We start from the raw sequence: 13,065 nt of genomic DNA, 5'->3' as shown, positions 1-13,065 counted from the left end.
CCCCGCCCCCTCCCAAAGTCAAACATTTTTTTAATAGAAAGTGTCCGGCAAATTTAATACATGGATTGCTTCCTCTCCCTCAATAATTAGAATAAGGCTGCTGTTGTAGGAAGGCATACATGAAGAATAAGTAGAACAGCTAATAATTACATTTAGTCCTGAATAATTACAGATAGAATTACATTTAGCCCTGGATGTAATTAAGTTAGTATTTCACAGTCCTGGGCCAGCTGCTGTGAAATTTCTGGCTGAGATTTTCAGAACTGACTGTGTGATTTTACGTGCTTCCATTTTTGGATATCCAACTTGAGACATCTTAAAATTTTCAGAAACTGGTGCTCAGCACTTTCAGAAAATCAAGTCCCTTAGAATTATCTCAAATTGAGAGCCCCTACATTGAATCACCTGTCAAGTCCTCTACACTTGTCTATGGTATAAAACCTAAGTATTAGCAATTATACTCTCCCAACAAACCAGACCCCTTCCAAAGAACAGATTAGTAGATTCCAAAAGGGACCGTTGTGATCATCTAGTCTGACCTCCTGTATAAACACAAGCCATAGAACTTCCCCAAAATAATTCTTTTTAACTAGACTAGATGTAAATTTAAAAAAAAAAAAATCCAATCTTGATTTAAAAATGGCCAGTGATGGATAATCTACCATGACCCTTGGTGAATTGTTCCAACAGTTAATTACCCTTACTGTCAAACATTTATGCCCTATTTCCAGTCTGAATTTGTCTCTCTTCAACTTGCAGCCATTGGATCTTTATATACCTCTGCTGCAAGACTGAAGAGCCCATATAAAACATTCATTCCCATTTTGGTACTTACAGACTGTGATATAGTCATCACTTAACATTCTCTTTGTTAAGCTAAAGAGAGTATTTCTAATTTACTCAGTGTGGTTTAAGGACACGAAGTTACTCAGTTACCTATGTCACACACCCCACCGCTTGGATTTTATGGGTGAGATTTTTGGGATGTATTCACCTAACTCCTTTAAGTGGGTTGAAAATTCCAGCCTTTTTATTGTTTATATTACATCAATGTCTAGAAGACCTCCCAAAAATTAGGACCTCAATGTACTAGGCACAGTACAAACACACAATAAGTGACAGTTCCTGCCTTGAAGGAATTACAACAAAAATAATTTAAATATGTTTATTAAAACTGTTTACGATCAGTGTCTGAGTTTGGACAATGAAAACGTTTAAGTCAGTTTCACTTGCTTATAGTTTGATATAAGCCGAGCAAAACAAAAACAACTTTCCATTAGAATTTTAAAGTTTATGGGAAAATTTCCATTGGATTTAGGCTTTGAGAGACTGATTTCAACAAAACGTAATTTGGGGGTAAATTTCATTAATGTCCCTGCTGTCAATAAATAAGGACAAAATTTTACCCAAAAACTAAAAATCCCAACAACTATTCATCATCCCCACCCCACATGAATGACTATACAACTGCACTGAAAGTATCGGGGATGGGGGTGTAGGCAGTGTGACCTAGCAGTCACAGCTGGACTGGGGTGAGCATGTCAGGGACGGTAGTCGCTGAGCAGAAGTCAGAGGAAGCTAGAGCCAGGTTCATTAAACAAGAGTTGGGGTCAGAATCAGGCCAGAATCAGGAGGCAGAAATGAAGGTTAGAGTCAGGCTGAGATTAGGAGACAAGGTGAAGTCTGGAGTCACAACAGGCCGAAATCCGTGTGCCTGCCCACCACACAACTTCCTGGGTCAACCCCCAGCATTAAATAGGGCATCTGGCCAATCAGAGGACTGCAGGGTATTGTCACTCTGGCTTCCTTGGGGGGTACTTCCTGTGGCACCTACTTTCCACAGTGCACCCCAGCTGTAGCTCTGCATGGCCTCCTAGTGGCATTGTGGGAACGTCAGCCAGCCCAGGCTCTGCAGACACAGCTCCTAGTTCACAGACCCTTAAAGCAAAAGAAGTGGTAAAAGCCAATTATCAAAGCTTGTCTCTCACACCAGCAGAAGTTGGTCCAATAAAAGATATTACCTCACCACCTTGCCTCTCTAATTATCAGCTAAGATATTTTTAAATATGCTGGACAAAAAGCTTGAGAATACAAGCACTAGACCCTCATCTGGGACAATGGAGTAAGTAAACCTCGTTAATATTTCACTGCTCTAATTTCTAGGATTTAACCCCTGTATTTTGTGTAGAAACCCAATTGTTATTTAGAATTATATTAAATTTTTTAATATCTTATAAGAGCTATTTAGCACAGCCAACTTGCTTTTTCCTTTATTTGGTCTCCTAACCCTGAGACAATCATATATTAGCTAAAGCAGTAATTCAAACTCTGCACACGTCTACAATGTAATCAGGTAACTGAGAATATATTCCTCTTCCCCAGAGAAATCTCTCAGGCTGGTATTTTCTCTGCAATTTACTTTGTTTCTGTCAGGTGCTTCTATCTTAGACATTTAACTCACATTAATTCCTCTGTCATTAATTCTTCCTATTGTCTTTAGGCAGACCTTTTTTTTTTTTTTTTTTTTTTAACCAAATTTCCAATTCTGCACTGTTCAGAAAGGGCCTACAGTTGTCATCACAGTTTTCTTAGCTCTTAACTTTTTCTTTTAAAATGTTTTATTTACCAACTGAGGTTTAGTCCTACGTATATTATAATTACATACAAAAAACTACATTCAAAGAACATTAACCTTGCAAAATCAGGCACTCAGAAGTTAGGAATTAACTGTATTAAAGATGCCTGTACAATCTTAATTTGGTCCCCTTCTGCATATGCATTTTCAAATAGTCCTTAATTACATAATCACATGCTACTTTTTCCACAGAACGACTGCTTCGTTAAGTGCACAGGATGAACACACCCCAAGGAAAGTTGCATCAGTTTAATGTAGGTTTAACTCTTACTGAATTTGGTTTAGCTTGAATTGGTGAATTACCAAATTAAGATAAATCAAGTTAAGCAAGAATCAAGCCAGTTTAATCACTGTTTAACCTAATTCAGAATAAGGCACTCTGATTCAGTAATAAGAGTGTTGATACATTGAGTTAACCAGAATAACTCCTCATGAACAGGTTTAATAACCGGTTAAATTTATTACTGTGAATAAAAAGCTAAATTAGCTCCCCAAAGTTAATGGTTTGTGCCTTCCTGGCTGGAAAACGACTACTGCATTATGGTTTTCAAATTAAGATGCCCAACATTTATCCATTATTTATATATTCTCTCACCTCCGCTCTCATACGTTTTGCTCGGCGTGCAGGGGGACAAGTTTCAGATGGCTGAACAGACTGTCTCTGGGGAATATCGTGGGGTTTGTATTCCTTGTCCTTTGTATCACTGGTGAGGTCTGGCTTCTGCAAACACTAAAATACAGGCACAATTGTGATTACTTAATTTTCTCTACACCACTAACAAAATTCCACCTCACACAAAATTGTGTAGTGCCTTTTCTGGGCTAGAGTGAAAAGAGTGCATTACTTTAACTTTGCTGTAGAAACAAAATAATGAACAGTTGTTAGCTGTAACCACTGTAACAGTATCTGCTTGAACATGTAACTCACAATATGATTTGTTATTTCATTCAGTACAATGGTGAAAATAAAATGTAAAATTATGAAGGCTGTGTTTTGTTTTGTTTTTTAAAAAGGGAAATCTGATTAATCTGTTAATGTTTATATATTGGAGCTGGTCTGAAATTCTCCAGTGGAACATATTTCCATCAGAGAATGTGGCACATTCACCAAAATCTAAAATATGTCACAGAGACTATTCAATTTCCATGAAAGTGCATTGGAAAACTGTCAGATTTCCTGACATCTTGGCAGGCTAATGGAGAGTTGAGAGCCAGGAGCATCTGGTGGGCTGCTGTTCAGTGGGGCTTCCAACTCCTCCACAGCTCACCAAATGCACCAGGCGCCTGCAAGCTCTGGGAGCACTGGCTCCCCAGGATCATGACTCCTTGGTAGCTCAGCCTCCCATGACAACCAGCTGTCCTCATAGACTTTAAGGCAGGGGTGGGGAACCTTTTTTCTGTCATGGGCCATTGACCCACAGGAAATAAATAATAATAATAACAACAACAATAATAATAATGGGCCACTTACCCGCTCTGGGGGAAGGTGGTGGAGGCTTGGGGCTTCCACCCGCAGTGGGGCCATCTTGTGCTCACAACTCCAGCCCCTCGTGGGGGCACCAGGCGCCAGATTAAATTAACCCATGGCCCAGATCCGGCCCGTGGGCCATAGGTTCCCCACCCCTGCTTTAGGGCTACAAGGAACCATCATGATCATTACGTCTGACCTACACTTCACAGCAACCTCACCCACCCATTTCTGTAAAAGGCCCGTAACCTCTGGCTGAGTTACTGAACTCCTCAAACCTTGATTTAGAGACTTCAATTTACAGAGAATCCACCATTTATTCTAGTTCTAACTAGCAAGTGCTCAGTCGCCACACTACAGAGGAAGATGAAAAATCCTTGCTAATCAGATCTGGATTAAAATTCCTTTCTGATCCCAAATACGGTGATCAGGTAGACCAGTGGTCCCCAAACTGTGGGGTGTGTCCTGGACGAACATTTGGGAAGACACGCAGCACGGCCCGGGCCAGCCCCCACAAGGGCCGGGGACGGAGCGCCACCCAGTCCCGCTCTGCTATCAGCTCAGCTCCAGCCACACCTCCGCTCTTCCCCCAGCCCAGATCCAGCTGCAGTTCCACTCTGCCCTCCTTTGCCCTCAGCCAAGCTCTGCCCTCACTCCTTCTCCACCCCCGGGCCAGCTCTGCCTCGAAACCCAGCTCCTCACCCACACCTCCAGCTCTGCCCCCAGCTCTGCCTTCAGCCCAAACTCCTATGCTGAGGAAGCCTTGGCTGTGCAGTAATGGGGGGGAAGGGGAAGGGACACATGCCACGGACAGATTCCAATACTGGTAAGAGAGGGCGCAACAGGAAAAGTTTGGACACCACTGAATTAGACCCTAAACATGTGGGCAAGACACAACACACAGATACCTGGGAAAGAATTCTCTGTAGTAACTCAGAGCCCTCCTCTTCATCTAGTGCCCCATCTCCAGCCACTGGAGATATTTGCCAATAGAAGTCATAGAAGAATCATAGAAGATTAGGGTTGGAAGAGACCTCAGGAGGTCATCTAGTCCAACCCCCTGCTCAAACAGGACCAACCCCAGCTAAATCATCCCAGCCAGGGCTTTCTCAAGCCAGGCCTTAAAAACCTCGAAGGAGGGAGATTCCACCACCTCCCTAGGTAACCCATTCCAGTGCTTCATCACCCTCCTAGTGAAATAGTGTTTCCTAATATCCAACCTAGACCTCCCACACTGCAACTTGAGACCATTGCTTCTTGTTCTGTCATCTGCCACCACTGAGAACAGCCTAGCTCCATCCTCTTTGGAACCCTCCTTCAGCTAGCTGAAGGCTGCTATCAAATCCCCCCTCACTCTTCTCTTCTGCAGACTAAATAAGCCCAGTTTCCTCAGCCTCTCCTTGTAAATCATTTGCCCCAGCCCCCTAACCATTTTCATTGCCTTCCACAGGACTCTTTCCAATCTGTCCACATCCCTTCTGCAGTGGGAGGACCAAAACTGGACACAGTATTCCAGCTGTGGCCTCACCAATGCTGAATAGAGGGGAATAATCACTTCCCTCGATCTGACGGCAACACTTCTACTAATGCAGCCCAATATACTTGATGCCAAGAAGGCTAACGGGACACACTGTTGACTCATATCCAGCCTCTCGTCCACTTTAATCCCCAGGTCCTTTTCTGCAGAACTGCTGCTAAGCCAGTCGGTCCGCAGTCTGTAGCAGTGCACGGGATTCTTCCGTCCTAAGTACAGAACTCTGCACTTGTCTTTCTTGAACCTCATCAGATTTCTTTTGGCCCAATCCTCCAATTTGTCCAGGTCACTCTGGACCCTATCCCTACCCTCCAGCGAATCTACCTCTCCCCCCAGCTTAGTATCATCCGCAAACTTGTTGAGGGTGCAATCCATCCCGACATCCAGATCATTAATGAACTGAGAGTATACGTCTCCCATTGGAGACTGCTGTGGCTGCAAACTCTTCTTCTAGTCTATCTTGCTAGGATTTGCCAGCTTCTGATCTCAAGCAAGCAATGGGCTAGCTTGTGACAGTTTTGTGAAGGCGAAACAGAGTTTTTCCGGTTTCCCAGGAGAGGCACAGCATAGGTTAGAACCACGGGGGAGGGAAAGCTCAGTGTTTCGAGCATTGGCCTGCTAAACCCAGGGTTGTTAGTTCAATCCTTGAGGGGGCCATTTAGGGATCTGGGGCAAAAATTGGGGATTGGTCCTGCTTTGAGCAGGGGGTTGAACTAGATGACCTCCTGAGGTCCCTTCCAACCCTGAGAGTCTAGGATTCTATGAGTCTATGATTCATTGGGCAGCACCTCCCTCACTGACCGCTGTCAGAAAGGAACTGGTTGGAACGTTCAGGGGCTTCTGAGGTACAAGAGGCTGGAACAAGTTCAGTAGAACAGAGCCCTTGAGCAAATCTATAGGTGTCTCAAAGGATGAAAAATCTTAACAAGGGGAATTTCATGCTGAGGCACAAGGCCCAAGAATGATGGCTTCTTTAGTGAATATCAAATTATAACTACACCTGAGGTCATATGTGCCAATGCTCAGAAAATATAACAATTCTGATACAAACCCCAGGAAATCTGAAGTTAAGGATGACAGTGTCTAACTTATACAGGGGCCTGGTTCATACTACAACATACATCTACCGGGGGAATGCCACTGTGGGCGCTGCATTACCTGTATCAGTGAGACCAGTCCTACAATGGCCCTGTCCCTGTAACAGTGACTGCTCTGGTCACAATTCTGACCTCTGCAGCAGAGGTGGTCACAGTGACCAGAAATCCACACCTCCAAACTTTAAGAACTTCCAGCATGTTTTAGAAATTCCACTTTTACTGCTATCCCACCTTTGCAAGTGCAGCGAGCACAGTAGATCAGCACAGTTTAGCAAAAAGACAGACCTCCAGCTAAACCTCATGCTCCTGCTTGGACCAGGAAAAATCACAGAACCATAGAATATCATGGTTGGAAGGGACCTCAGGATATCATCTAGTCCAACCCCCTTTAGCACTCTCGGATGCAACACATCCGGCCCCATAGACTTGTGCACGTCCAGTATTTCTAAATAGTCCCGAACCACTTCTTTCTTCACAGAGGGATGGTCACCTCCTCCCCATGCTGTGCAGCCCAGTGCAGCAGTCTGGGAGCTGACCTTGTTCATGAAGACAGAGGCAAAAAAAGCATGGAGTACATTAGCTTTTTCCACATCCTCTGTCACTAGGTTGCCTCCCTCATTCAGTAAGGGGCCCACACTTTCCTTGACTTTCTTCTTCTTGCTAACATACCTGAAGAAACCTTTCTTGTTACTCTTAACATCTCTTGCTAGTTGCAACTCCAGGTGTGATTTGGCCTTCCTGATTTCACTCCTGGATGCCCGAGCAATATTTTTATACTCATCCCTGGTCATTTGTCCAGTCTTCCACTTCTTGTAAGCTTCTTTTTTGTATTTAAGATCAGCACGGATTTCAGTGTTAAGCCAAGCTGGTTGCCTGCCATATTTACTATTCTTTCTACACATCGGGATGGTTTGTCCCTGTAACCTCAATAAGGATTCTTTAAAATACATACAGCCAGCTCTCCTGGACTCCTTTCCCCCTCATGTTATTCTCCCAGGGGATCTTGCCCATCAGTTCCCTGAGGGAGTCAAAGTCTGCTTTTCTGAAGTCCAGGGTCCGTATTCTGCTGCTCTCCTTTCTTCCCTGTGTCAGGATCCTGAACTCGACCATCTCATGGTCACTGCCTCCCAGGCTCCCATCCACTTTTGCATCCCTTACTAATTCTTCCTGGTTTGTGAGCAAGAAGGTCAAGAGCTCTGCCCCTAGTTGGTTCCTCCAGCACTTGCACCAGGAAATTGCCCCCTACATTTTCCAAAAAGTTCCTGGATTGTCTGTGCACTGCTGTATTGCTCTCCCAGCAGATATAAGGGTGATTGAAGTCTCCCATGAGAACCGGGGCCTGCGATCTAGTAACTTCTGCGAGTTGCCGGAAGAAAGCCTCGTCCACCTCATTCCCCCTGGTCCGGTGGTCTATAGTAGACTCCCACCACGACATCACCCTTGTTGCTCACACTTCTAAACTTAATTCAGAGACTCAGGTTTTTCTGCAGTTTCATACTTGAGCTCTGAGCAGTCATACTGCTCGCTTACATACAGTGCAACTCCCTCACCTTTTCTGCCCTTCCTGTCCTTCCTGAACAGCTTATATCCATCCATGACAGTACTCCAGTCATGTGAGTTATCCCACCAAGTCTTGGTTATCCCAATCACATCATAATTCCTTGACTTTGCCAGGACTTCCAGTTCTCCCTGCTTGTTTCCCAGGCTTCATGCATTTGTGTATAGGCACTTGAGATAAACTGCTGATTGCCCCTCTTTCTCAGTATGAGGCAGAAGCCCTCCCCTCTCACGCGCTCCTGCTCGTGCTTCCTCCCAGTATCCCACTTCCCCACTTACCTCAGGGCTTTGGTTTCCTTCCCCCAGTGAACCTAGTTTAAAGCCCTCCTCACTAGGTTAGTCAGCCTGCTTGCGAAGATGCTCTTCCCTCTCTTTGTTAGGTGGAGCCCGTCTCTGCCTAGCACTCCTCCTTCTTGGAACACCATCCCATGGTCAAAGAATCCAAAGCCTTCTCTCCGACACCACCTGCGTAGCCATTCGTTGACTTCCACGATTCGACGGTCTCTACCCAGGCCTTCTCCTTCCACGGGGAGGATGGACGAGAACACCATCTGCGCCTCAAACTCCTTTGTCCTTCTTCCCAGAGCCACGTAGTCTGCAGTGATCCGCTCAAGGTCATTCTTGGCAGTATCATTGGTGCCCACGTGGAGAAGCAGGAAGGGGCAGCGATCCGAGGGCTTGATGAGTCTCGGCAGTCTCTCCGTCACATCGCGCATCTTAGCTCCTGGCAAGCAGCAGACTTCTCAGTTTTCCCAGTCGGGGCGGCAGATAGATGACTCAGTCCCCCTGAGGAGAGAGTCCCCAACCACCACCACCCGCCTCCTTCTCTTGGGAGCGGTGGTCGTGGAACCCCCATCCCTAGGACAGTGCATCTCATGCCTTCCAATCGACAGTCTCTTTCTGTTCCCTTCCCTCAGACATATCATTTGGTCCACTATCTGCATTAGTACCTATGGAGAGAACATGAAAACGGTTACTTACTTGTATCTGCATTGCTGGTACATAGACGTTCCCCTTTTTTCTTCTGGATCTCCTCAGCCTGTGTGAAGAAGGGGCTGTGCAAGCCCAGATGCAGGGCCACTGCAGGAACAGGGATGTTTATTCAGACAAGGCAGAGAGTATACAAGACCTGGGCTACAGCAGGGATGAGACGAAATGCCAGAAAGGCAAACTGTGGCAGCTGTACCACAAAGAAAATCTGAAGCCACCCCAAACTTGCCGCTTCTATGAAGAGCTCCATGCCATACTTTGCAGGAACCTCACCACCACCCTGAATGCAACTTTGGACGTTTCATGAGATTTATGAGGAGGGAAACTCAACAGCAGCCAGCAACAACTTGCTCAGAGAAGGGTACACCGAAGGGGATTCAAACCCCACAGAAAACCAGGAGCTCTTCGAAACATAGCCAAACCTGACCCAGACAAGCCCAGAGAGGAAGAAGGGAAAACAGGAAGGGATACACCTGCATGATTCTTTACGTGCATTTTTTTCATTGTGCCCAAAACCTCCTCCACCACTACTACTCCCCTCCTTCAAAGTGACACTCATTCATGCGGTCAGAGAACAAAGGAATTGACCTTGAAAGTAGCCAATCTTTAAAATAAATTTGTACTGGCAATAAAATAAGAGACTAAGAGTAGCCAGCATGTTTAGCAGCAAGGTAGAATTTCAGCATCAAAAAACACTAACAAATTAGAAAAATCAATTATTACAACCTCACCATAAAAATGAAGTACATAGGAAATTAAAAAGGGAAGGTTACTCACCCTGTGGAGTAACTGAGGTTCTTTGAGATGGTTGTCCCTGCGGGTGCTCCACTTTAGGTGTCTTGGCGCCCTGCACTTGTAATCAGATTTATAGTAGCAGTGCCACGGTTGGCCATGCACATGCGGCTCCCATCTCGCACTGCTCTGAGCAGTTACCCAGCATGCGCAGCCAACCAACCCTCAGTTCCTTCTCTACCCCAGAGGATCAGCATGAAACTCCAAAGTAGAGGGGAGAAGGGGGGATAGTGGAGCACTCACAGGGACAACCATCTCGAAGAACCTCAGTTACTGCACAGGGTGTGTAACCTTCTTCTTCTTCTCCTTCTTCGAGGAGTGTCCCTGTGGGTGCTCCACTTTCGGTGACTATGGAGCAGTGCCCCTCAGTGGAGGGGGGACTTCAGAGTTGTTTTATTGACGGTGGCTAGCACCGAGTCTCCAAACTGTGTGTCTGCAGCTGATTGTTGCTCGAGAGCATACTGTTTAGTAAAAGTGTGGGCAGAGGCCTGGGTAGCTGCTTTGCAAATGTCCGTATGGGTATATTATTGAGGAATGCTACTGATGTTGATAACACTCTGGTGGAGCATGTGTGAACTCCTGGCGGAGCCGGGAGGTTGCTCTGCTGTTAACACAAACGGATACAGCCTGATATCCATTTACATAGTCTCTGTTTAGAAATGGTCTGACCCTTTCATCATTCTGTTATAGAGAGAAAAGAGACAATTTTCTAAATGTTTTTGTTCTTTCTTGGTAAAAGGCTAGTACTCTGCGGACATCGAGCATGTGAAGAAAAGCCTCCCTGTTGTCAGCATGTGGTTTCGGGAAAAACACAGGTAAGTATATGGTTTGATTTAGATGAAACGACGAGGCTACCTTGGGTACGAATTTGGGGTGCAGCCATAGAATCACTTTGTCTTTATAGAATGTGGTAAAAGGTGGGTGAATCATTAGGGTACGTAGCTCTCCCACCCTTCTTCCCGACGTGATGGCGATGAGGAAGGCCACCTTCATTGATAGATGTAGCAACAGACAAGTCGCTACGGGTTCAAATGGTTTCTCCATGAGGCTACGGAGGATGAGGTTAAGTTCCCACATGGGAGCAGGGTCTTTCAGCATTGGGTAGGTATTTATCATGGCTTTTAGAAAATGCTTAGTTATTGAATGAGAAAAGATAGTGGCTCCATCCCCATTATCGTGTAACGAGGTGATTGCAGCTAGGTGTACTCTGATGGAGCTGTTGGATAGCCCTGATTTTTTAAGACCCAATATATATTCAAGGACCCGGGGCAGTGGGGCCGACCGTGGGGAAATATGGTTAGTGTCACACCAGGTGCGAAATCGTGTCCAGTTGTGTGTATGTTTTTCGTGTAGTCAGTCTGCGACTGTTCAAGAGTATGTCTAACTTCCTTGGAATAGTCTTTGTCAATACCTGATAGCCATGGAGAACCCAGGCCTTGAGATGGAGAAGAGCTAGGTTGGGGCGATTGATGTGTCCTCGGCCCTGTGTCAGGAAATGAGGTATTAAGAGGAGGGTTCAAGGTGGTTTCACTGCCGTTTGTTTCAGGTATGGGAACCATGTTTGTCTGGGCCATGTAGGCAAAAAGAGAATGACCCTGGACTTGTCTTGCCTGATCTTGTGTATAACCCAACTCAGAAGTGGGATCGGAGGGAATGTATACATTAGCGGCGCTTTGCATTGTGAGCTGTTGCAAATAGGTCTATAGCAGGGAACCCCCATAGGTTGAATATGGTGGTGAGGGTTGCATAGTCCATCTCTCACTCGTGGGTTTGTGAGAAATCTGATGTACCGGCAGGTAGGATGCAGCGATGTCTACATTGTTGGAGATGCACCAATTCCAGAGGTGTATTGCCTCCATGCAGAGAGGGTATGACTGGGCTCCCCGTTGGCGGTGTATGTAGAACATGCACGCTGTGTTGTCTGTAAGGACTTTGACAGTAGTGTTGTGGATTAGAGAAAGGAAATGCTCGCATGCGTTTCTGACTGCTCTTAGTTCTGGTATGTTTATGTGCAAGTTGTCTTCCACTGTGGATCAGTGACCTTGGATCATGTTGTCGCCCAGGTGAGCTCCACATCCCATGAGGGAGGCATCCACGGTGATCATTATGGTAGAAGATTTCTGTTGAAATGGGACACATGAACAGACATTTTGTGGTTGTGTCCACCACTCAAGGGAATCCTTTACCTTGTGGGGCACGGTGAGCCACCTGTTGAGTGGCTTGCGTGGTATACAGCAAGTGCGAAGCCAGGCTTGTAGGCATCTCATATGTAGTCTGGCATGTTTGACGATGAAAGTCATAGCAGCCATATGCCCGAAAATTTGTAGGCACGTCCTGGCGGACGTTTGTGGGCTGTCCATGACCATAGTAATCAGAGTGTTTAAGTTGAGGAAGCACTGTTGGGGTAATCTCGCTGTTGCCGTGAGGTAGTCAAGATAGGCCCCTATAAATTCCAGTTGTTAGACATGGACCAACGTGGACTTCTGAAGATTTATTTGAAGTTCGAGGTTCATAATGAGGACAATTGTGGACTGTGTGGCTTCTAGTGCTGCCTGCTGTGTTGGTGTTCTTAACAGGCAGTTATCCAGGTATGGAAAAAATCATAACTCCTAGTCTGCGGAGGTGAGCTGCAGTGACAGCGAGGACCTTGGAGAAGACCCTTGGGGCGGCTGACAGTCCGAAGTGTAGCACTCTATACTGGTAATGTTGAGTGTTCTAGGGTGAAGCGCAAGAATCTTGTGTGTGCTGGGGTGAACAGTGACATGAAAGTAAGCGTCTTCTTGGTCGAGGGACAAGAGACAATCTCCTTTCTCTAATGCCGGAATTATCGTCGATAGGGTCACCATTTTGAATCGCTGCATTTTCACAAACTTGTTGAGTTTGCATAAATCCAGAATGGGTCTCCATCCACCGTTCTTTTTCTGAGTGAGGAAATAATGGGAATAAAATCCCCTTCCCCTGTGTAGAGCTGGTACTGGTTCCACAGCCCCTA

The 13,065-nt window shown here is 45.7% G+C and overlaps 1 protein-coding gene across 19 annotated transcripts in view; it reads right to left on the bottom strand.

Annotated features, from left to right (window-relative positions):
- KDM5B (lysine demethylase 5B) overlaps positions 1-13,065 on the bottom strand; it is a 183,698-nt gene that overhangs the window by 118,570 nt on the left and 52,063 nt on the right. For 10 of the 19 annotated variants that reach the window (XR_005223286.2, XM_037885142.2, XM_037885143.2 and 7 more), the window contains exons 6-7: positions 9,273-9,371; positions 3,231-3,365 (exon numbers count right to left, since the gene is read on the bottom strand). Coding sequence is in view for 18 of the 19 variants with exons in the window: in XM_037885142.2 (XP_037741070.1) it covers positions 3,231-3,365; positions 9,273-9,371 (234 nt within the window). In the remaining variant the exon portion in view is untranslated. Of the gene's footprint in view, positions 1-1,834; positions 1,939-3,230; positions 3,366-9,272; positions 9,372-13,065 lie in introns of those variants that run through there. The other 9 variants (XM_043533827.1, XM_043533825.1, XM_043533829.1 and 6 more) reach the window with 2 other exon arrangements.

Source organism: Chelonia mydas, chromosome 21, assembly GCF_015237465.2.
Source record: "Chelonia mydas isolate rCheMyd1 chromosome 21, rCheMyd1.pri.v2, whole genome shotgun sequence".
In the NCBI taxonomy this organism is placed as follows: Eukaryota; Metazoa; Chordata; order Testudines; family Cheloniidae; genus Chelonia; species Chelonia mydas.
The sequence above is the reverse complement of the archived record's forward strand: the minus strand, read 5'-3'. Positions and strand labels throughout refer to the sequence as shown.